We start from the raw sequence: 25111 nt of genomic DNA, 5'->3' as shown, positions 1-25111 counted from the left end.
TCAACCGTACAAGTCCTCCTCCATTTTGCCAACTGTCATGTGCTTACTGGTACCTGCTGGAAAAATACTGTGGGTGCTCGAGGGAAACCATCACGAAGCTTGCTTATTTGGCGGCAACCCACCTCAGGTGCAAGTAACATGACCAAATGTACATGCAGGGACAGAATCATTACACAAAAGGGGGTTAAAACCTGGGCTTTTTGTATAAACCAACAGCATACAGCCATAGTCAGAAAAGCAGTTTTATAAAACTTCCCAGGGTATTTCTTTATACCTGGTCCTTCTTATTTGGCTCAACTTCCAAAGAACCAAATGTTCAGCCTCAAGTGCCATGCCTAAGTGATCTTTAATATATATATGTGTGTGTGTGCATATATATACACATACACACATATTCACACACATATACATACACACGCATATGTATTAACGCATACAAATATTTTTTTGCTTGCACGTATGCCCACCACAAGCATGCAGTGCCCGCAGCAGCCAGGAGAGGGCATCAGAACCCTCGGAACTGGAGTCACAGATGATTGTGTGCTGCCATGTAGGGGCGCTTAGGACCAAAACCTGGGTCCTCTGCAAGAGCAGTGAAGTGTTCTTAACCCCCGAGTCGTCTCTCCAGCGCCCTTTAAAGCATTCTTTTTTTCCTTTATGTGATCAGCGCAACAGGTGTCTTTTGCACAAAATATACTTTGAGTTTACAGTACTTTTTTGAGGGGGCTCGGCTATTGTCCCTCTAAGGGAAGGCCATGGTGGCCCAGTGGCTTTACCATCCCCCCATCCCACCCTCAATTCTTGTAGCACACACCTTATACCTAATGACAGCACAGAGCAGTTACGGATACTGGGGGTTAGCATTAGCACAGGAATTAAGGCATTTGTGGGGTTTTCCCCATGCTCTAGCTGTATTTCAGAATGATAAAACTGTCTGCATGATGGGTCGATATAGAGCAACCAGCCAGCCAGCAGAACGAGCGGGACATGGCAAAGCATCAGAAGACTCTGAGTGCCTGGCCTGTGCGTGGGGAGAGGTAGGCAGATCCAACACGCAACTCCCTCTGAGCTTCTCCAGCCAATGCTGAGGGCTGCACACTGGCCTTGCCGTCTAGAAGGCAGCAACTGGGACCATGGCTTCTGCCTGCCCTGGGCTTGTCTCCCTGGCATGTCCTATGGTTTCATTAGAGAAAGCACTGAGTCCATGCTTTGGAGGTGAAAAGTTTCTAGGGCCACTTTTATTTACTTGCAGGCTTACAGGTTGCTATAGAAACAAGTAGTTCAGGACCACAACATCCCTTGTACACTTTGCATGGAAATCCTAGAGAATTGGGTCGCTTTGCCAGAACTTACACAAAATAACACGTTATTCATAGTTCAAGTTTCCGGGGAAAATCTCCCTAAGTTGGAAGCACATTCTCGTTTCTTTTTGAATTGCATCCCAACCGTCTACAGCAGAAAGTTTGTTATTCAGAAGAAACTAAGTGTCCTCTTCTTCATATTCATTACTTGTTACTCATATCATGAAAAAAAAATAAAGAACCGTCACCAAACAATTATTTAATTGCCAAAATTTAGTTACTGAATACCCATTACAACTTATTTAATAAATCTGGCTCCCAGAAGCCAGGTATCATATGATAATTGGTATTTAAAAAAAAAAAAACAGGAAAGTAATTTCTAATCAGTAGCTTCGGATGACGCGTGTTCTTGCATTCCTCTCAAGGGTATTTAGCAGAAGTGCCCATTTCTGTATCAGAGGGTGGAATGTTGTAACCAAAGTCCAACGCCTGGGGAATTGTGGGTGAGCAAGGAGGGCTAGGAGAGGCCCAGCTCAAGGACCTCGGGCCTAGTGCTGTCGTACAAACAGGCAGGGGACTGCAGACCCGCGCTGCCCACCCATACTCTGGAGTTATTAAAATGTTTTCTAGACCATTTGAAACTAAACAAAGAAAAACTTTGTCTCTCTGACACAACAACGGATCTCATTTGGACGCTGTGTTATTATTTTTTTTCTTTAATAGCTATTACCACTGTAACAGCAGCTTAGCGACTCCGTCTGCAGCGTGAGCAGTTTTGATAAACAGCCTCTGCGGGCCACACAACGGGGATAATGTATCCTTAAGTACCGCCAATGAGCTGCCATTCTGCACAGCCAATTACTTCTGTGCGTCTGTCACTCAAAGGAAAAATGACTGAGCCCATTAGATCAAACCTTTGTCACTGTTCCTAATGCACTCTTAGGCCTCATTAATCTCCGGGAGCAGCAACAGAGCCGCCGGTGCCTCGCCGCCTCCCCCGAACAGGCCCACGTGAAGCCTCTCATGTCTCCCCCAAGTGCGCGCGTTAATCAAGCTCTCCTTATTGCCCCGGTCCCTGTCACGGCGGAGAGCGCTCCCTCTTAAATGCTCTCATTATGACCCATCCTTAGAGCCGGCTAAGTGGAAAAAAAGAGAGAGGGAGCGAGGGAGGAAGAGGACGGGAGTGAAAGAGAAGAGAGCAAGTCCAATCCCATTAATATTCATGACAATAATTAGTATTCTAGGTCACTGAATATTCATGCTATTAGTTTGGTTTTTTTATGGGTTTTCTGGATGTCCTGATTGCTGAAGTGTGGAGAAAACAGCATGGCTGAGAATGTCGATGTCAACGGCAGTTCAATACTCCAAACACATTCCCCGTCCACCCTCCCCCACCCACCATACTCAGAGCATCATCAGCTCAGCCCTCCTGCGGGCTGGCCTGCCTCCAACTGCTGGGGACCTCAAGTGGGGGAGGCGGAGGAAAAGGGGTAAGGGTTCCTCTTGCAGAGGTCGAGGTGCCAACCTGGGTAGAATGAAAAAGAAAAAAAAAAAAACGGTAATTGCAGAAACCCAACAAAGACACATGCTACGAGGACAGGAAGATAAGATGTGGTCCCAGAACAAAGATGTCGAAGCCAGAAGTCACGGACAAATTGAAGTCAAGGTACGGAAAGGGGAGAAGTCTCCATGGAGATCCCAAAGAACACTTCCCAGGCCACCTAGAATGGCCACCTAGTTAAGTATTTAGTGGGGGACGGTCTAGGTATGTCATCTGTCCACTAGCAGGTACTTGAAAGGTCAACTCAAAAACATCATTCGGCCACCCTTCTGCCACCCTACCTTGTCAGGAACCAATGATAAGGCCCTGGAAGTCACAGAGGGCAAGAGCACAGGGGTTAGAGTCAGGGAAGCTGAGGCAGAGGGCGGGGATGGGGTCCAGTGTTACATTTCTGATTCCAGAGTGGCTACTCTTAGCCATAAGCTCCTCTGTTTTGTACAGAGACATCAGATAACCCCAGGGCTGATACAATTTTATCTAGGTCATATGTGTGTAGATAGATTTACCAAGCCAGGTTAGCTAAAACTCATTAAAGAAAACATGTAAGGGCATTTCAACTCTTTCTTTGGATGGATTTTAGGAATTAAACTTGGGGAGACTCTCAAAATGCAGCTACTGATAAATCCCAGTTACCATGGCAACTCAGGGTCCCTCCCATAAGCTCCCTGCTAAAGGAATAGACATGAAGCTTCCCCTGGGCATCCTGAGGGGAGCCACCTCAGAAAAGGAAAGATGTGTCATGGAAGGGTTTTCTGCCAAATGTGAATATTTTTTTTCTAGATGCTTCCATTTTACCATTTATTTTTGCTGGAGTGGGTACTTACTTTTTTTCCCCCAAAAAACATATTCAAACAGAAATATTCTCTCTCCAACTAATGACACTGGTAGCCAACCAATGAGTTTTTAAAAAATTATTATTTCTGTTCTTACTGGCTGTCAACAATCAAGCTCAGAGTTGGCTTCTAGAGGTCAGGGTTATCTGTTCTGAGAAGGGTGCGCTCACTCTGTCCCAGCATCCTGCATGGGCACTGCTCTGACCCACCTACAACCTGGGTTCTCTCAGGTCAGAACAGCTCTCCTATCTGGGGCATCTGTTACCTTTTTTGTTTGGTTTGCAAAGTTTTCTCTTCCAGCCAACTCAAGAGTTTGGCTTGCAGACTGTCCTACTCAATGGCAGTAATTTTCTTCTGCAGCATCTTAATCAAAATTGTCTTATAATCATGCTTATTTCTACTTGATTTAAAAAAAAAGTTTAAAACCATATTTATTGTGTGTGGAGGTTGAGGACAAGTGTTGGGGGCTGGTTCTCTCCTCCCACTGTGTGCATCCTGGGCACTGTACTCAGGTCAACAGCTTGGTGTAGGCACCTTTAACTGCTGAGCCATCATACCAGCTCCGTGTATTGTCTTAGCTGAGATGTTTGTATCCCAGCTTGTCCTCAAGGTTGCTGTGTAGTTAAGAATGACCTTGAACTCCTGAGTCTCCTGCCTCCATCTCTCAAATGCTGGGAGATATGTCCGGCCGAAACCAGCTTGTGTGGCGCTGGGGATCAGACTGTGCACTGTGTGGGAGGCAGGCACACTACTACATGAACCACCGCCCCCAAAATCTATGTGGAGTGGGAGGGAATCGACCAGCATGAGGAACACAAGAAACACAAGGTGCATGAGGTATATGGGGTTCACTGGGAAAAGCTACCATGACAACAAGATTATAACAGTTGCAGCATTTCAACATTCCCATAGGAAAAAGAATCTCTAAATTTAAACAAATTTATGAAATGCATAAAAGCAAACAATAACAATATATCTGAGAAACTTAATACGCTGGTATCCCAAATACATAAAGAGACACATCTCTAGCCAGGTATGATGGCACACACCTTTAATCCCAGCACATGGGAGGCAGAGCAAGAGGACTCTGAGTTTGATGCCAGGACTAAGCAGAGACACTTACAAAGAAACAAAACACAATCATCCAAACAAAAGCAACAGCAAGAAAAAGAGCAAGAGCAACAGGACCCTAACCCTGGCAACAGGAGAGGAACCAGGCCCTATCTGTCCCCTCAATACTGATGGTATCTGCAATGGCTGAGGCAGTGTGCTTGGTGCAGTGACCCCAATGAGGTGGTGGGCTCCTGGAGGGATGACCTGGAAATGCCCCTCTCACCCCATCTTCAGAGCAATGATCAAGGCTAGGCACATAACAGACCAAGGGAGGTCTCATGGGAGGCAACAGACACAGGGAGAAGTACTGTGTCTAACTCATAAACCAGGTGGGAGAAATGAAGTCAGTCCAGAGCAGAGTTAGGCAAACACTGTGGTACTGAGAGGGGGATACATTCTTCTATTCATGGGATGTGTCCTGTAGCTGATCCAACTAACATGGCTTAGGTTACGTGGCTGGATACGAAAATAAAATCTAGGGGCTTTCATCCATGGAACCACTGAGATTACATAAGAGATTTCCCCAGAAAAAGATCAGCACCATGACTGGAAGATTTTGAAGACGGAATGGATTAATAAACTCTCTGGGATCTGAATGAAGAAAACCACTAGGCAAAAATCAACCTGAAGAAACCCAGAAAGAGCAACGAGCCCCCTTCCCCACCCACCACCACGCCCGTAATTAAACCCAATGTTAGGGATGGGGTTCTACTCTGGTCACTATTAAATAAAGCATGTGTGGTGACATATGCCTATAATTCCAACACTTGAGAGGCAGAGGCAGGAGGATCAGCAATTCAAGGCCATGCTCAGTTGTGTACTGAATTCCATGCTAGTCTAGGCTATAGAAGATCCTGTCTCAAACAAACAAACAAAACAAAACAAAAAAAAAAAAGGAGGAGGTGGAGGAAGGAAGGAAGGAAGGAAGGAAGGAAGGAAGGAAGAAAAAGAAAGAAAATGCCAACCACCATGAGATGATTTGGTGGTGTATTTGTTCCCCATTTGCTTTGAGGGTCAGGGGAGAGAGAACAGAAATAGGTAGCAACAGCTCAGGGGGCTTGGAGGTCAAGGCGGGGTGTTGCGTTTGCTGCCATACTGAACTAAGTCTGATGTAACACACTGGGGTAGAGATGCAGCATAAGGCATCTCGCAGAGAACAGTGGATGGAACAGAGCAGAACCCCCAGAAAGTACATTTCATCATGATTTAGTTGTACACACAGACGATGCAGGATTAATGAAGATCATTTAACAGAAAGGACAGGTGGCTGTTTGAATTGACAATTTGCTTATTATTTTCTATCAGATATAATGGATCCAAACAAATCGAAGGTGAATTAGAAGTTAATGATATTTTTAAAAGGGTTTAATAAAAGAATAATAAAACTTAGAAATAAATGTCTATCAGCTGCAAACAGACTTCAGACGACTAAAGTATTTTTCAACAGTTCAATGTCGAAACTACAGATGTAAGTCTCAATTGGCAGACACAGGAAAAGAAAAAAAAAAAAGAAGAAAAAGCCCCATGTGTAAATTTAAGACTTTACAAAGTAAAAATAAAGTATTATGTTTAAAGTTTTTTGCATATTATAAAAATACCAATATCCTTAATATATAAAGAGCTTTCCTATATCAAGAAAAAGAACTCATTAAAACACATACAAAGGCAACACATAAAATAACTACAAAATATATACATGGGCACTAAGTTCAAGAGTCACTCAGATTCACAACTGATGGAAGCAGAGACTAAACGTCACACCCACCATGGGGTGTCTTTACCCTGTTGGTTTTGAAAATGACAGTTAAAAGCAGTACCAGGTAGGTACTTTATAGGAGGTATTTCTAGAGGTTATTTTGGAAATATATAAGAACCTGACAGAGAGCTCACTGGCTGAGCCATGCTACTGAAGACTACTGGCTGCAGAGAGTAACTGTTGAGTGCTGAGGCTTAGTGCGTGCAAACCCAGGTCAGCCAGCCAGCATGGAAAACTAAGTAACAATGGAATCACCATGGGAACCAAGCTCCCCACCTACTCAACTCCAGATTCTCCCGATCATGAAGATAGCAGAAAGCAAGAGTAAAGAGTATCCTCAGTTACATGGCCAATTATTTGGCCACCAGCTACAAAATAACTATTTTTAACTCAAAGTCCATCACATCACTCTTCCTCACACCTGAGTGTTTTATGAGTAACAATGTCAAACCCAAGGAACTCAACGTGCAGAGTACAATTTAAGTCTAAGAACACAAACCCATCAAGTGCCTTGATTTCTTAAGCAAAAAGCAACATGTCATTTTAGATCAATGTCCAGATGTAAGAAGTCAATTTCAATTAAAGTTTCACGACATACTGGTGAAGTATCTGTCTCTTACAATACCAGACCCATATTCCAGCCTTATACCCAAGGACTAGACAGGCAAATACCCAGGGATGTGGGCTGAGGTCTCACCGAGTCTTGCTGGAAGCAATGGCATTTTATCTTTATGCCTATTTCAGAAGTCCAAGCCATTCGGCCCGAGTATGACTGGGACCCTGAGGCACTGCGACTGATGTCATATCCCTACTTCCCTGTCCAACTGACATATGCAGAGCTAAGAAAATCAACTAGGTGGCCTCTCAGATGAGCTGAGGGAGGGTTGGAAAGATCCTGTCCTAAACCTGAGGGGCGTGACTATGCAAAAGGACCTGATTCTTGCCTCTACCCAACAGCAAGGCTTTTCCTGTGAAGCAAACTGGAGTGAGGAACAGAGCCCCTGTTCTTAAAGAGCCCGGCACTACTTGGGACTAGCATCATGTAGTGTGGCACCCAAGGACTTAAGTCTCAGGACTAAGAGGTATAAACCTTAACTGTATTCACTGATTCTTGGCACATGGCATTACTCTTTCCTTATGGCGGTTTCCAGCAGGTTCTGCTGCCCCTGGAGCCAATTCTTGCCCCTCCCTCCTGTCCTAGAGATCCAAGACGTTCCACAACTGCCACTCTGGACTTCCTGTCTTTCCTGTCTTTATCCCCAACCTGAGAGTGTGTGTCTGGTAAGTGCTAGGCTTTAAGTCTTTGTCCCTGGGCTTGGGAGCATGGGGAAGCACTACAAAATTAGCAAGTGACTACAGTCAGCCACGTAATGTATACAGAGGGCCAATCATAAAGGACAAACACCTGTTACTTTTGTCAATTTAAAAATAACTTTCCAAGTGTTACAGTCCCTTAAAATGCATCTAGCAGGTGTTCTAAATCCTCCCAGGAAACTCCCACATAAAGGGTTATCAAAATGGGCATAAAGCAAATGGTTGCTGCCGTGACTGAGCAGTGGGCAGGTGTAGTGAAGAGTTAGCCGGTAGGTGACTGCCAGGTACAGGAAGAATCCTGGAGGCCAGAGTCACCAAAGTAACAGTGCACATAACCGACCTGGCCACTGTAAGTATCTCACGACTAAGCGAAGGGTGAAGTTACATAGCGCCCTATGGAAGCCGAGGTCCTATTCATTCTCGACTTGCTCTTCTTCCTGGGGTACTGTCCTCCTCCCTTCCCATCCGATGTCACTGGTTTGGGAGTGAGGAGAACAGGTCAGAGAGGGTCACAGCGCAACAATCTCACCTTTCTGGAAGAAACTGGTCTTCCCCTTAGGGAAAGTCAAGTTTTAGTTTGATTACTAACTGCCCCCAAATCTATCCTCTCTGCCCCTCTCGTGGTCCTCCTGTCTTTGTTAACACAGGCAGGCAGCCAGGCAGGCCTGGGTACTGACTTGCCCAGTGCCACAAGATACTGAGAGGCACTGTCTGGGGGCCACATTGGGACTCGTCCATGGCACCCCACTTTTACCAAGCAATGCCATTCACCCCTGGGCAGTTCATCACACCGACTTAAAGCACCCAGTGCTTTAGAAGCAAGAAGCCCATTGTTCCAAGAAGCTGACACCCATGTTAACATCTGCAGAAAAACCCCCGGGAAGACTGAACCAAGTAGGAGAAGAGATTCCATGTGCTCAAAGAACACTCTGGCTCTTTTCCTGGCTTCTCTTGAGAAGCAATCACAGGAGGGCCAAAATGGCTGCCCATCACCTACAAACGTGATTCAGGAAAAAAATAATAAACTGGCCGAGACTGCAACCGCACAGAGGCTGACTGACAAGTTCCCACCACATCAGAGCCTCAGGAAACGAGGCTTTCTCTAATCCTGAATGAAAACCACCGAAGTTCTTTGAAAGAGACTAAAGAGCAAAGTTGCTTAGCTGATGAGAGAGAGATGCTAGTGAAGACAGCAATGGACAGTTCAGCTCAGTGAAGGCCTGCGCGTGGTGCTCGGTCTCCTCCAGTTTTAAGTGTGCAGTTACCGGGCATCATTCTTTTAAAACGGATTCCTCTACCTCTGAATGACCTCAACCAGCTGACCCTGTACGACACCCAGCTCTCACCCCAGCCTAGGAACGCCGCCTTGGACACTTACGTTTGTGCAGCCATGGCTTGACTGCCGCCACAGAACACAGGCTCAGAAAGATCATGGCTTCAAGCCTGCCTGAAGCTACACCATCTACCTGCAGCAGGAAGTACTCGGCTCCTCAGGTGCACCCGAGGCGAGCTTACCTGAATTTGGTGAGATGTGTAAACTGCTCATGTCCTTGGCCAGGCCGTTGGTTTTGGGACTGGAGATCGGTGCGCAGGCAGATGTGGCTCGGGGCGGCCTCTTCCCCGGCACCTTCACAGTGGTCCTCAAGAGGTCTATCTCTTTGCCGTGGACATTCTGCATGTAATCCTGTGTGAATGTTAAACACCCAGGAGAGATTAGAGAGAGGATGGGACCCAAGACCCTATCCATGTCACTAGCTGTAATCCTGTGGCTGCCATGTTCATCTGCAGGGTGTGAATGACATGGTTCTTATTTAAACCCAGGCTGACCTAATCTAGAACTGGGAATGGGGCAAAGAAACAACTTACTCGGGTGTGTGCCAACTACGATCGCAAGATCTTAGTTCTTTGAACTCTTGCTTCCCAGATGTAGTTTAGGAACCTGAGCATGTGCGGTGACTTCTGAGACACAGCCCACTGTGGGTAGACCCTAGGCGGGTGTTCAGGGGTTCTATAAGAAAGCAGGCTGAGCAGGCCATGGGGAGCAAGTCAGCATCCCATGGCGTTTGCATCAGCTCCTGCCTCCAGGTTCCTGCTCTGTTTGAGTTCCTGTCCTGATGTCCTTCAAGGATGAACAGCAATATGGAAGTGTAAGCCATGTAAAGCTTTTCCTCCTCAACTTGTTTTTGGTCATGGTATTTCATCACAGCAATAGAAACCATAACTAAGACCAAGACTGGAGGTGACTGGAGGACATGAAGGACTAACAGCAACAGCAACAACAACAACAACAACAACAACAGTGTATTCACAGTGGGCACTGACAAGAATGTTCATGTTTTCCTGTTAACATCAAAGTCACCAGCATGACCACTTTTGTGAGCTGAGTAAGGACAACACCAATGGACACTCCAGACTGCACGGGAAAAGGCCACGGAGCCCTCAACCCTGCACAGAGAACTACAGGCAGCGGAGGAGAGCTGGGAGCAAGAGAGGCAGCCTTTCCCAGGGAAGAGCACACTGATTGGCTGTCCAATGCCAATGGTCAGCCCTGAAAAGATCCAGACAAGTAACATGATATGGACTTACAAGGCTTTATCTGGGGATATATATGCATCTACAAATACATATATGCATGCCATAACAAACTGATGAAAAGAGAGGCCCTGACTCTGAAGGAACAGGGAGGGGCTTACGGGAGGGTTTAGGGGGAGAAAAGGGAAAGGAGAAATGTTGTAATTGAAACACAATATCAAGAACAAACAAACAAGCAAGGATGCTCATCCTGTGCTTCCCATAAGAAAAGCCCCCACAGGCTCGTGTGTTTGAACACTGTCTCTGGCTCGGGGTGCTGTCTGTGAAGGTTGTGAGGCCTTTAGAAAGTGAAGGCTTCCTGGAGGAAATGAGTCACCAAAGACAGGCTGTAAGGCTGTAAGGCCTCACTTCCTCTTCCCTCGCTTCCTGAGGACAGGCGCAATGTGACCAGCAGCCTCCCTCTTCTGCTGAGCCTACCTGCTCTGATGCACCAGGTCCCTCTGGAACTATAAGTTAAAGCAGAAATCCCACCCTTCCTTCAACTGCTTCTTTTCAGACAACTGGTCACACTTCCCCAAAGAAAGAAAACAAAGGGAAAGAAAAACCTAGAAATGAATCCATCAGACCCTTGGCTCCTGTATGTCTGCATTCAGCAGTCAGCGACTATCAGAGGGTAGCCTGGGCTAAGTCACTGAACAACTCATCATACAATGGAGCAGACATAATACCCAGGAACAGCATGTCAGGAAAAGAAGTTGTGTGAGCATCCTTGAAAAATGGCTGTGTGCCAAAAGCCTAGCTGTAAGCCTGTGGTGTTCTTGGGAGGCAGGAAGACTTTATTTAAGTGATGGGACTTAGAGGTTAGCACACTAGAGGTGTGCTCTTGAAAAGGGACATTGGAAGGCAAGCCTGCCTTCATTTTATCTATCCTTCCTTCCCTCCCTGATTCCTGCTGCTGTGTGGTGAGCAAGTATCCCTGCTACCACATGCTGCTACAGGCTCAAAGCAACAGGTGACGTGACTGTGAACTCAAGTCTCTGAAACTACAAACCAAAATAATACTTTCTCCCACAAAAGTTGGTGATCTCAAGAGTATTTTGTCACAGTGATTGAAAGGTGACACAATTTGGAGCATGGTCCTGCCAACTCTCTCATGCATTACTGTCATCACTTTACTGACAAATTACAGTAACAGGAGTGTCACCACCACCATCATCACCATCACTAACACCATCATCATCGTAGCCGCCGCCGCCACCGCCACCACCACCGTCTCAATGAGGCCTCTTGTCTATAGACACAGCATTTCACATACCCTGAACGTGTTAACCCATCACATACTAGAAAAGGATACATCCTGCATTACTCTTAGATAACTAATGTTTCAGGTACTTTAACAGTAAGCAGGAAGTAGGACTAGGAAGGAAGCAAGAAATAGGATTATTGGTAAACTCAGAAATTTGTGTTGTCCTAAGTGATTAAATTCAGGTTGAGGTACCTTTAGAAGAGCTGACCATCTACCTTCTATTTGTTGAGTTCCTAGGCTTGCAGCTAACAGACACAGACAGGTAACTCACACACGTAAAACAGGAAGGTCAGAGCTTTAGTTTGCTGGAGATCAGCAGGGTGATGCATATTGATGGAGTGGTGTGGGGGTCACAACAAGTTTGTCCTCACTCCTGGGAAAGAGGCAAGCCATCTACTGTAATTGCAGAAGAATGTCCAACAGCCTAGTGGACCAGGTACTGGGAAGCCACCTTTGATGGTTAGGCTTGACTTCCATCTCGGTTATGCTGAGAAGTGTGTAGGACAGAGAAGAACTGAGCCTCTAGGTATGCTGACAGGAAGTTCCCAAAGACTTAGCTGAGGTGGGGGAACCTGCCATGAACACAGTGGCACTATGTGTAAAGCCATTGCAGGATTTATTCTCCGCTTCCTGGTCACCATGGTGTGAGCTGTATTTTCCGTGCCCCGCTCCCATGATGGTAGGATGTGGATCAATGATGGAAGAAGTTATCATCACAGCAGATAGTGTGGACTCTGATGGGAGAAAACGGGCACTGCAGACAGCAAGTGAAACTCTTGTTTATCAGGGAAGAAAGGGACTCTAGCCAGGGCAGGTCTTCAGAAAAAAAGGCCACTCTTCTCATCTCTAATGCCTGCCATTACACCCACTTGCAAGCCCAAGTTTCCAAACAGCGCTATGCTTGCAAACAGCAAATTCCTTCTTGCGCAGTTACTCCTCTCAAATACCAACTTGCTGTAACTTTCTCCTTTAATGCAGATTCTTGACAAATTAAAATACAATAACAGGAGTGTAATTGAGCATTTATTGCTTATGAGTTCCAAAATGAGGCTAATCAGAGAGTGACTAAGCCCCAGCGTGGGCTCTTTTAATAGGCATGTTTTAACATACAATAACCAGGATATTTTATTTAAAATTATTGTAGAAATGTAGAGTCTGCTTTCAGGATCTGAAAACGACGAGGGAAGACATTTATCTTGAGCCCAGCATGGGCCGGCCAATCTGTTTTCTTGCCTGTGTGAGACACTGCAGCATCAGAATTGGCTCGAGTATCAGAGGGCTATGAGGGTGGCTTGGTTGGTCAAGTGCTTGCCTGACCTCCAGTCTGCCTATGATCTCCATGCTGCCTAGCCATGCTTGTGTTGCAGGTGGGAGAAAAATTAACAGAGACACCCAACTTTCACCTCTAGCCTCTGCAGGCTCCTGTGCACGCGCGCACACACACACACACACACACACACACACACACACACACACCCACCAATCAATAGAACAGAAACCAGAATGTTCATCTGGCAACTCCTGTCTTTCCACTCTGCCTTGTTTCCTATCCCAGGAGAGAAACTGTTGTGAGTGTGATCCTGCTTCTGCTAGAGCACGGCCCTTTCATCTCTGCCTGGCTTGGTTCTTGAGGAATTAAAGCCGGGATCACTAAACAATGTGGCGCCTTCAGAAGCTGACAGGATGTGCGGATCCTGGGTGAGTGTGAGGCAGGGACCTCGCTGGGTAAAATAAAGACAGCAAGCTTATTTTGATATGCAAATACCACTCAGCTACCCTTCTCCATGTTAGCTGCAGAAAATGCTGATCGAAGATAAAAGAGGGGAAAAAACCTTTAACAAGGCATGAGGGTAATTCAAAGCCAAGTACTTTTAAACAGCACTTAACAAGTCCCTGGGGCCCACTCAAGAGCCAGGCCCCCCAGAGGTGCCATCTCCCGCCCCTCAACAGCTTGAAAAAGTAGTAATTGCAAACCTATTTGCATTTTTCTCCTCAACTTGTCCACGCTTATCATGTGGATTCCTTTTTCCAAGCTGGCACCAGAGCAAAGGGACCCGTTCCCGAGCGCGCCAACAGCTCGGCAGCCATGCTTGCTGTCCCCTGCACCCGCGCCTGCACCTTTGCCTTCCCCAGTTTTTTACATTTTGCTCCTAATTACGTTGCATCTATTGCCGTACACTTAATTAGCTGCATTAATGTGATTTCTTTTCACATAGTCAAGCAATTAAGAGCTATGATTGAGTTTCATTCAATTAGCCTCAACAAACATGCTAATTGATGTCCCAGATGCAAATGAGGTGCAATGAGAGAGACCTGCTTGCAATTGAGAGCCACGTCAGAGACCCAGAGCTTTCAGCTTGCTGACAGAAGCACAGTTTAACGTGGCTCCTGCCTTCTGTAGGGTGGCCTTAGGAGAAAGACGAGGGGCCATTAGTGCCTCTGCGTTCCAGATCATTCCGGATATGGAGAATTCACTGTTTGGCTGCCGTACAATGTGGACTCACACTTCACAGTTAGGTGTCCCCGGACTGGAAGGTGATCAGCTTGGGTAACATTTGGCTGCTGCAGACCGAGTGCTGCACAATTCCCATCAGCAGACAGTTACAAGGCTGTCAAGAAAATTTCCCCCAAGAACCTCAAAAGCAATCCCAGCCATCCCCGAGCCTTCTGTGTACGTGATAGCCTATCCGGTCTTCAGCAGAGGGGAAGTTCATCTTCGTCACCTCTGGGGCATTTGGCACTTGAGTTAAGCACAAAATACAGCAATCCATCAATAGTCCCTAAAAATATTCTTAGCAGATCGATTCTTGCTGCCTTGCGTCTGGAGGTTATGTTCAGATGCCTGTGAAGGATGGCGGGCTGACGCAGTCACGGGGTTAGCCAAAGCCAAATGCACAAACTACGATCCGTACCCCCAAACTGAACCTACCACAAACACAAGGCCTGAGAACGCCTCGGCAGCTCATCATGCTGCCAGTCCAGTTAGGAGAATCAACCAATGCCACTTTGGTTAAGCAAATAATTTTAAAAAGAATTACAATGCTTAAAGACAATTGGCAGACAAAGTAAATCTTTGCTGCAGTTAGATTTTCTCAATATGCTCTGGCCTTTAAGTAAACAGTGTGTTGATAAAGTTAACACTTTGCTACAATATATAATACTTTCAGATAACCTTTACAGAGATGTTGAAATTTATTTTCTTTTTAAATTACATTTATTAACTTTATATTCATTCATTCATTCATTCGTTCATTCCCTCTCTCTCTCTCTCTCTCTCTCTCTCTCTCTCTCTCTCTCTCTCTCTCTCTCTGTGTGTGTGTGTGTGTGTGTGTGTGTGTTGTATAGATCAGAGGAAACACTTGGGGCCTGGCAGCAGAAGACTCTCTACCCAGTGAGCCTCTCCCTAGCGTTACCTTACTTAAAGGTACAGGCAACATAACCAAACCGTCCTCCTTTCAGCAGTTTAGCTTAGCAATCTTCAGAGTGTGACCCTCCATGCCTGTCAGGGGAGCCAGAAGTCAACAGTTCAGAATGGCTTTTAATTGTATGGAAATTTGTTCTAATGTTGCAAGAATGATAGGGCAGTATACCTACAATAAAAAGCTACTTTCACTTTCTGAATTTCAACCAGCAAAGCCTTCTTCCAGGTCTGACAATCACTGGGTGCCTCTTTTGAAATTGCCAGCTAAACTAGCCATTTTTTTTTTTTTAAGTGAAACAACGTTTTCACTTGACAGAAGGACTGTCACACAAAGGTTACAGTTATCTCTTATGAAATTAAAGGTATTTTTCTTGAAAAAAAAAAAGGAATAAAACGAATCCTTAAAGGAAAGTACCTGACAGTATTAGTGACTAATGAAGGAATCTGAGCTCTCCTGCAAAAAAAAAAAAAAAAAAAAAAAAAAAAAAAAAGAAAAAGAAAAAAAGAAAAAAATCTAAACACTTATTTCTCTCTTGCCACGAGGTTGGCATATTTCAAATACTAAACATTTTTTGAAAAGAGAGATGATAGTATTAATGCAGTATCTGCATATTATGGATGGAAGGGAAGAGTCACTGTTTGGAAATCTGCACACCTCACTTCAAAAACATCACTGTACTGAAATGGTTGTTGCATGATGCTGTGCACATGGATGCATGTCGCCAGGCATATGTGGATAAAACACATGAAAGGTCATGGACAGCGCAGTGTGATGGCTCGTTCCTAAGTTCTAGGATGCAATACCCAGGGCTGGTACTTAGCGGAAATGGTACTTAACACATGTCTCCCTCTTCCGCTATGACTACATGAGTAGATGCCTTATACCTTGAACAAGAATTGTCAAAATAAAATAAAATAAAATAAAAGAATTGTCAGGTCTTAAAAAGGTTTGGGAAAATGGAAAAGAACATTGCTCCTTCATGGCTTTTTTCTGGAAACTGCTCTCCTTTTATTTATATATGGGAGGAGGCACACATATGGCCAGCCAACACCTTTTGTAGTCTCTTCTTGCATTCCGCCATGGGGCTTGCAGGGACTGAACTCAGGGAGTCAGGCTTGGCAACAAGTACCTTGACCTACTGAGCCATCTCACTGGTTTGTGAAATATAGTTTCACAGAACTATTATCTACCTGAACACAGAATGTGTGGGTCCTTATTTTACATGAAATTGAACATTTAAAACTTTTGTTTGAATGCTTGACATGAAAAAAAAAAAGACCCATTTCTTATTTTCACTGTACTTTGAAAATGTCCAGGTTCAAAACGGAAGCTGTAGTTCATTAACTTCTGTTTTTTTTTTTTTTAAACTCACACAAAAAGTGTATGTAAGAGAAGCCATTGTTAGATACACTGCTATTCCCAAACTCCATTTAATATATTTTTCAAAGGAAACTAATCCATAAAGACAGATATAGCAGCGGCCATTCACAGAGATCAAGCACATAGGAGAGTCCCACATGTCTGAATGATAAACAATAGCCTCATGCATAGGCACGGGCAGAGGAGAGGCACACACCTAAAAATACCGCAGAAATGCTCAAGGACTACCGAGAATCTTCTGGCCACAGCCTTTCAGATCACGGGACTCAAAGACCACAATTTCTCCTCCTCTCCAAAGGGTCCCGGTCACAATAGCAAGGTAGGAGGCAGCTTCAAAGCCATAACATTTCTATGAGGAATAATTTTGTTTCCCAAGACAGCTGACAGAATTTCAGCGCTCTGCTTTTACCAGGGCCTTCTTGAAGGAGGACACTTCGAAGTGTATGTGCACCTGACCCTGGGACATCGAGGGAACAAGGAAGCCACCAAATAAGAGTCTCATAGCGACTGAGGCCAAGGTATCAGTTAGAAGACTGTCCCAGTGAATGCCTCACTGGTATGGGTAATTACTCCATTCCTGGTAGCTGGTGCAAGTTGGCTGGGGTTCAGTGGTAGCAAGCTCTCCCTAGGACAGTGCAAGGGCCAGGGCGGGCTCACCCCTGCACGTTAGCAGGGTGAATCTCTCCGTTCTGTTCATTATAGCGAGCAGCATCCAACCATAATGGGCGAAATTCCAACATCAGCCCAGGGGGATACATTATTGTAATATGAATCTAAATAGCAGAAAATCCCACAGTGAATTATGAATATACCTTTGGCCCCTTGATTGTATCCGTCTTGATTGACTTACTCTACTGAGCGTCACACTGCAAGAAAGGGTCTTCTCATTTTAGGATCAATTGGACATTACCCAGTTGTAAGCCATGCGTGCTCAAACCTAGCCTGTGCCGGACGGATGAATGCTTCCGCTATGAGAAAGACTCTGTCACTTGAGGAGCTGCAGGCAGCTCTGAGGGCAGGGCACCTTTCACCACGGCAACTTGCACGGGCAGGGCAGGGCTATCAGAGGACTTTAATATTGAAATACTGGTAGAGCCGTGGGTCATCTTAGCATCTGCTCTACAGAAACGTTCAGCACAGTGGTGTCTGGCCGTCCTCGGCGTCTTTAAGTCTTCAGACTGTTTTTGAATAAACTGCCTACAAGAGACACATCGTAAGAAAGAACTGACTTAGGAACAGCAGGCTCTTACAGCGGAGGCTACCATGCCTTTACCTCTGTTACGTGACCTAAGGGGGTACTCAAAGGTCACACTGGAGGCAACACAAATTTTAGGGACGTCTAGTTTGTAAGAGTCTACCTAGGCCTGCTCAGGAGTCTCCTGCTGTCGGAGCCGCTTTCTCAGATGCTCCCCCCCTTTCCTTCCCTGCCCACAGGGGTAGTTGACAGCACCACATACAGATCCAACTTGCATGAGGGCAGTGACTCATGGTTTCCATGACCTTCTCTCCCACACTGAGGTCAGAAGACAGCACGGCTTCTCCAGATGAGAGGACAGGCCTCCACCAAGTAGCCCAAGTGCCTGTTAGGGACCATCACCACTTTCTCACTCACTGTGACTGTGGGGCTGGTGGCTTCAGCATCCTGGTCCTTCCTTCCTGTGGGATGATCGCCATGAGGTTTAAGCTAAGGTGATACACGAAAGGCTTAAGGACATGCCTCAGCTCTTAATAAAAGAAGGCCTCACTACTTCTGCCCACTGCTTCTCTCTCTTTCACTTTATACAGCTATTTCTTGAGCTAAAGGTGTTATTCCCAACCTCAGATAGCAGTTCTGACATGAGAAGCCATTAGGGGTGACTGTGAATCAATTTTTCACTTTACAGTATAGGGGAAAAAAATCCCTTGAAATGCTGACATTTTCTACTTTTTCTCCCCTCCTCTCTTTGGTGGGGGAGGCATGTATCTGGCAGTCAGACATTTTTATTGCAAAACGCTGTCTGGAAAAGATGCAAAGTAAAACTGCTAAAATGCAAGGGCAGGAACCCCCCACAAAACTAAGGGGGAAAAAACAAAAGGCCCCTTCCCTTTGCTTATTGAGTTCAGAGGCATAACAGGCTGCACCCTGCAGCAAACGGGAAGCTACACTAATTTTAAAGCCATAAAACGCTATCAAGTGCCCTGCGGGGCAGGAGGCTCTGAAGCTAGTGGCACCTAAATAAGACATGGTTCATTTACTCTGTAGCTTAGCCTAATGTAATCATCAGCGGTTTCTTAGCCTAGAGTTGTTAACAGGCGAGTAGCCGGCGCAGAGGCAGCCCTCCCAGCCACTGAGGGGGCTGCAGCTAGATTGCTGTTGATTAGAAAATTTTTCAGTTTTGACAAGCACTTAATGAACATAAATCGCACCTTGATTGGTTTCCTTTCGGGGCCACAGGCACACCTGAGCAGAGGAGGAGAGGCCTCGGCAGCGCCACCCTGCCCTACCTTGTGAGACCCTAGCAACAAGCGGGCAATCAGGTTATGAGCCATAGAAGAAAATATTTATAAAATAGAATAATGAAATTCAATCTCTCAGAGGAAGAGGGAGAGCATTTGCTACCCCCCTCGGCCATCCTCTCCCACTGAGACCTCGGTGGTGACTGTCACCACAGGAAAACATAGGGTTTTGATTTATCTGCCTTTCTGGGGAATTTCTGGCCACAATTTGTAACACTAAAAGGCTCCCCAAAGGGAGGGGGTGCAAAATGATACAAATTGGGTACAAAGGATAGCCACTGCTATGTGAACTGTCATTTGGTATATCAGTGATTCCTGGACTCTTCTAGAAACTTAAAGACTCAGAAACACGAGCCACACATGGAGTCTGTGTTTACACACGTGTGCGCGCTCTGTCTGTGTCTCTCTCTCTTTCACCACACACACACACACACACACACACACACACACACACACACACACACACACACCCACACACCATTTTACTAAAACAAGCAAGAAGACAGGTTCCATCTTCAAGAAACAGATCAGTTGGGCTCTCAAACATCTGTGACTGGCCGGTCTTCCTCACTCAAGGTAGCCCTTCATCAACATCAAGATAGCTGCATAGGAGCAAGCACATGTTGGCCATTTGCATTTACTTGATCTGGTGTGTGTGGGATGTGTGTCTGTGTTCGTGTAATGTTCATATCCATATCGTGGTATGTGTGGAAGTCCTGACCCTCCCCCTTGAGAAAGTCTCCTCTTTTTCTCGATGGCATTACATCAAGTTAGTGGCTTGAGAGCTTTGGAGAGTCTCCCGTCTCTGCCTTCATTACATGGAAGAAGCCGTGGATTACAGATGTGGCCCACTGGATCATGACTTCTGAGTATTCAAACTCAGCTTTTCCCACTGTGCACAAAGTACAAAGTGCGCCTTCTCCTCAGCCTCACTTTATTTTTAAATCTGATACGCTGCCCAAGACCTGGAGTACCATAAAATAAATTCTTTGGGCAGAAGGAAGCTTTGACAGAGACTCTAGCCATGTGGATGAAGAAGCCTGAGTCTTCCAGGGCCCCTGAAAACACAGATACTGTCATAGCATGGGTGTGACACCGCTTAAACAAACTTACAAGAAATTTGGGTGAGTGACAAAAATATTTTCCACCCAAAGCAAGTTCCTGAAGTCAGTTTAAAACTGAGTATCTCCAGCTCCAAGGAGTCATTTCTGTGTTCCCTGAGTGTGGCTTCACACTGTCGGGTTCCTCAGATCAAGAATGCACTAATGCAACATTCTATTTCCCTACCAGAGTATCGCTCAGACTCCAAATGCACTGTTCCTCTTCTTGTTGCTATTAGGCACCGACTTGAGATGGGAACATGCCAGCCAGCTGAGCAGTTTACCAGTGAGTGCCTTGTCTGTACAGGATGGCACATTTGTTGAGTAACAACAATGACTATAATTTACTACAACTTTACTACAATTCAAGAGCAAAGTGAGGCAGCCTGTAGCTCCTCTCCATCGATCACATCTGTTCCCCACAGAACAGAGTCTGTACAAGGCTGTGGCTTTTTCCTGTGGCTTTAAAAGCACCACTGAGTAAACTCTTCCCCTATGACTTCAGGAACTCAAGCCCTGAAGACTTAAGGCCAGGCGAAGCGGCACAGAGTCCCACCCGTCCACCCACATGCATGCATCCAACCATCCATCCTCCCTCCCCACCGTCACCTGATCACTCAGCCCTCCATCCCTCCACTACCTGCTCACCTCTACCTACCTGTCCTATGTCCTACCACCAAACCATCTCCTTCCCCCCTTACCTGTCCCTCTACCCAACTGTCCATCCCATGAACCCACCTCTCACCACACCTACTCCATCCACTCTGTACAGTCATCCACCCAACCAGGATGCTACCCTCATGGCAGCAGAGAGCTGGTGTGGAACTATGATATCAGAAGGAGAAGGAATAAAAAGATGAGACTCTCCTGGACAGAGAAAAAACCAACACAAAAATGGCATTCTTCTGTGGAGAGAGAGCAAGCTGCAGAGAACTTACAGCAGGGTGCCGTTACTCTGAGGAAACCAGGCAGAAATGGGGCCTGTAAGTGCCTTCCAACATGTTCACGTAAGAACAGGGTGCAAGTGCCTTCTGACATGTTCACGTAAGAACAGGGTGCAAGTGCCTTCCAACATGTTCANGAACAGGGTGCAAGTGCCTTCTGACATGTTCACGTAAGAACAGGGTGCAAGTGCCTTCCAACATGTTCACGTAAGAACAGGGTGCAAGTGCCTTCCAACATGTTCACGTAAGAACAGGCTTGTTCGGCTCACAATTTATTCTGGGCCTGGGGTCATGGCTGCACACCATGGTTGGACCATGTGGCAAGGGGAATGGTCCCTGTATGGTGTTCAAAAGCAGAGAAAGCTTCAGGAAGGTGCTGGGCCCAGTGTCCCCTTTCCAGGCCTGCCCCAATGGCCTAGCCTTTCCCTTTAGTAAATTAGCCTTCATTACTTAGAAGTTTCATCTCTTCCCAGTAGAGTCCTATGCTTGGAGACTACATCTCCAACCTGGCTTTTAGGGGACACCCAGCAGAGCATCAAATGCCACCCGCAGCGACAACATTCACATATCAAGGACCTTGATGTGACACCCACCATGGTCTACGGTCAGGCCTCTTCCAGGATGTTAGACAGCACGTGTTTCAGGGGGAACCCAGGCTTCTGCACACTCAAAGATGGGCCTTCATCCAACATGGAGAAAGCCCTGCCCTCAAGGATGCTCTCTTGAGACTCAGAAAAGCCACACGCTCTGTCTACTTTCTACCACCCTCGGAAACTCAAAAGAAGTATCAGTTGAGGCGTAGTCTGTCATTTAGAAACCTCTTCCTGTTCCAAACGAGGTCTCCCAGACCAGAACAATACTGATTGCTGGCAGCAACATCCCAACCTGTGATCTTCCATGTTATGATTGTAACATCCTAATCTAACTCTAAGTGAGCTCTCTGGACTGTACTAGTATTTTCAGATGGTAAGACATTAATCATGTTGTGTGTGTGTGTGTGTGTGTGTGTGTGCTTCCTTCTCCACTAAGTGAGTCTACTATGGATCACCTGTGTGCCTATGTTGTGGTCAATGATCCAAATGGTGAGCTCAAGGACCCTACAAAGCTATATAACCCTGACATCCAGTGTGACCACACTCAGGGCAACATCCCTTAGGCAGTAAGCAATGCTTGTGTAAACCACTGGCCAGGGAGACAGCGGTGAACAGTGCAGAGCCATGGCACTTAGTCATGAAAGAGCAAAACAACCCACTATTCATAACACAAGTGATGCGAACTGAAGCAGTGTGTCACCAACATGACTCACGGACTATGCTCATACATTTCTTGTCAAATGGCTTTCCATGTGAGGACGAGCATAAGGTCTTTTGAACCTAGGATCTTGCCGAGGCGGAAGCTGTTCTGATTTCTGCATGGTGCTGGAACAGCTATCCGAGGGCTTTGGGTGTAACTGCCTGTTCTCCACAGGAAGTGGGAGGTTTACGCTGGCAGATGTGGGATGTGGTGGGGAGGCATGATCAGAGAATCTGCCTCCTCCAACCTCAAGTCTCCCTGTGATGAACGGGCCAGTGTGCTCCACCTGCAGGGGGCGCTGTGAGAGGAGCTGCTTGCTAAGGCAGGCTCTTTCCCTGGGAAGACGTCTTTCAGAAGACCTAGTTAGGAATCATCTCAGATCCCTTTCTGATGTATCAGTCAAGCGGTTTCCTGTCTACCTGTAAAATCTGGAGTCATTAAAAACCTGAATTCTGACAACCATTTTCAGTGTAGCTGGTTACTGACTCAGAAAAGCACCAAGCTGAAGGCTCACAGTACATGTAACCACCTCTTGCTGTAAGCATGGCCTCAGCTACCAATCTCTAATGGGCTCTGGAGAGTAAAAGGTATCCCTTCTAGAGCCTCATTCCAATTTTTTGATTCAGGGAAGAAAAACCAGGGCCAATCTGGTTTCAAGAGGGTATCAGTAAGGAGGAGAAACAAGTCTGTACAAGGGGGAAGCGATTCATTCAGACTAGGCTGGTCTGACAAGGGCTGGGGACAGCTGCCACGCCCACTGCAAGGAAGGCAGAGCTGGCCCTGACTGCAGTATGCTTTCTCACACAGGGTCCCATAGTGTCATGTCCTTGTTTTGCAGGGCTCATTCTTACAGCCCCACTTAGGAAGTCTACCACACAGAGCCTACTCCAAGAGGAGTATTGTCAGCCATGCAAGTGGCTGTTCCCCCCGACAGACACAGAAGATGAATAGGTGGCTGTGTTGCGATGCAGAGCCCCAGGGCAAAGGTTCTTTCTCATTATCCCTCCATTTTCCATCACGGTGCTCCCTAAGGCAGATAGTTAAGTCCACAGAGAGGGAACCTAAGGCTCTGACAACACATTGCTCTGCACCCACCCCATCAGGATGCAGCAATGAGCCTTAAGTCCAGGAGACCCTCATATATATCTCCTCCTCAGGACAGATAAACAAATGCTTTGAGCCTTGGAGTTCTTGGTGATCTAAGGTTTTTTGTTTTCTTAATTATTATTTTATTTCATTTTTTAATGGAGTTTATTTAGGGCATGGGGAGGGGAGGTAAGAGGGTAGCAGAGGCAGAGAAAGGCAGAGAGAAGGAGAGAATAGAGAAGTAGTGGTGGGCTATGGCCATATGGGGGGGGAGGGAATCTTATTTCATGTTTATAAGTGTTTTGCCTGCATGTGTGTCTGTGTACCACTTACTCAAGGATGCCAGAAGGTGGTGTTGGATCCCCTAAAACTTGAGTTACAGATGGCTTTGAGCGAAGATCTTCTGGAATAACAGCCAATGCTCTTAAAGCTGAGCCATGCCCAGCCAAGATGATTATTATTATTATTATTAATTTGGAAAGAGAAACCACAAAAGAGTAAGCCATTCAGTCACGGCACCAGCGAGTTTTACAGAGCTACTAGGCTTGCTGTTGGTTGCTTCAGTGGTATGTAAAAGCCTGACGTTGTCACGGCATGTGTTCCAGTAGAGGTAAGCAGCAGACTTGGCTTGTCAGTCCTGGACCAGGGCAGCGGACAGCCCACACCCCTCCATAACTTCCATCCCTTTGCCCAGGACCCCCTCAGTCCCGAGAAAGCCAGACAGCACGTTCCCTGTGAAGGCATTCATTCTTACCTCGAGTGGGCGCGCTTCCTGTTACCTAACCTGGGTTCTCGGGTTCATTCACTCAGCATCAGCTGAGAGGGAAAGTGATAGAAGCTGACTGGGTTTTGGGGGACCCCCGTTTTAGGCCCAACATATAACTAAGTGATCTCCTCAGTGGCTTTGTTCTTGGGATGGGTGTTTTCCTTGGGTATCTGGCTATATTAGCCTTTCATTTTGCTCAGTTTGGTGGAAATTTCTGGGCCCCACACTCCAAAGGGTTGGGAGCCATCCTGAGGGCAGTATTTCCACACTTGCTACCTAGTGAATGATTCTCTGGGTTCCAGGAAAGACAGCTGCCAGCCACACTCAGTGCACAACAATTATGGCTAGTGTAGGATCTAAACGCCAGTGTGTTACCTTCCAACTTCTAGACAGGCCATGCAGCTCATGCCCAGCATTGATTTGATGCTGTACATGCTGTATGGGACACTTTGCCAAGATGGCTGCTGGTTTTACCATCTGGAGCCCCATGGGGCCCTGTGACTACAGTGGGCATCAGTCTAGGAACCACTGTGTTTTAGGGGGAAGCACAGAGCAGAAGTCTGCTATTACATGCTTCTCCAGTGCCTCTGCCATCTCTCCACATACAAAGCAAGAAGAACCAGGGCCTATAGCATCTAAGCCTGAGGAGAAACTAGGAGAGGAAGCAGAACGGGCTATGGCTAAGGTACCTCTGGGCAAGAGTGTTCTTCTGGAGGTAACCACTAGGCTCCCCAACAGAAAACAGGAAACTGAGTAATTTCCTTCCATATAGTCCACAGGGACAGAGGTGATATGGTACAGTCTGGGATAAATACAGGGCAGAAAGAAGGTGAGCCACAGCCAAATTTTACTTCTACGGTTCACCGAGTCCCAGCTTTGCTCTCTAACGCACATGAAGCACCAGAACT

The 25111-nt window shown here is 46.2% G+C and overlaps 1 protein-coding gene across 7 annotated transcripts in view; it reads right to left on the bottom strand.

Annotated features, from left to right (window-relative positions):
- Agap1 (ArfGAP with GTPase domain, ankyrin repeat and PH domain 1) overlaps positions 1–25111 on the bottom strand; it is a 435940-nt gene that overhangs the window by 138307 nt on the left and 272522 nt on the right. For all 7 annotated transcript variants that reach the window (XM_021160509.2, XM_021160592.2, XM_029480713.1 and 4 more), the window contains one exon: positions 9394–9562. In XM_021160509.2, coding sequence (XP_021016168.1) covers positions 9394–9562 — 169 coding nt within the window. The remainder of the gene's footprint in view (positions 1–9393; positions 9563–25111) is intronic.

Source organism: Mus caroli, chromosome 1, assembly GCF_900094665.2.
Source record: "Mus caroli chromosome 1, CAROLI_EIJ_v1.1, whole genome shotgun sequence".
NCBI lineage: Eukaryota > Metazoa > Chordata > Mammalia > Rodentia > Muridae > Mus > Mus caroli.
This window is presented reverse-complemented; position numbering and strand designations above follow the sequence as displayed.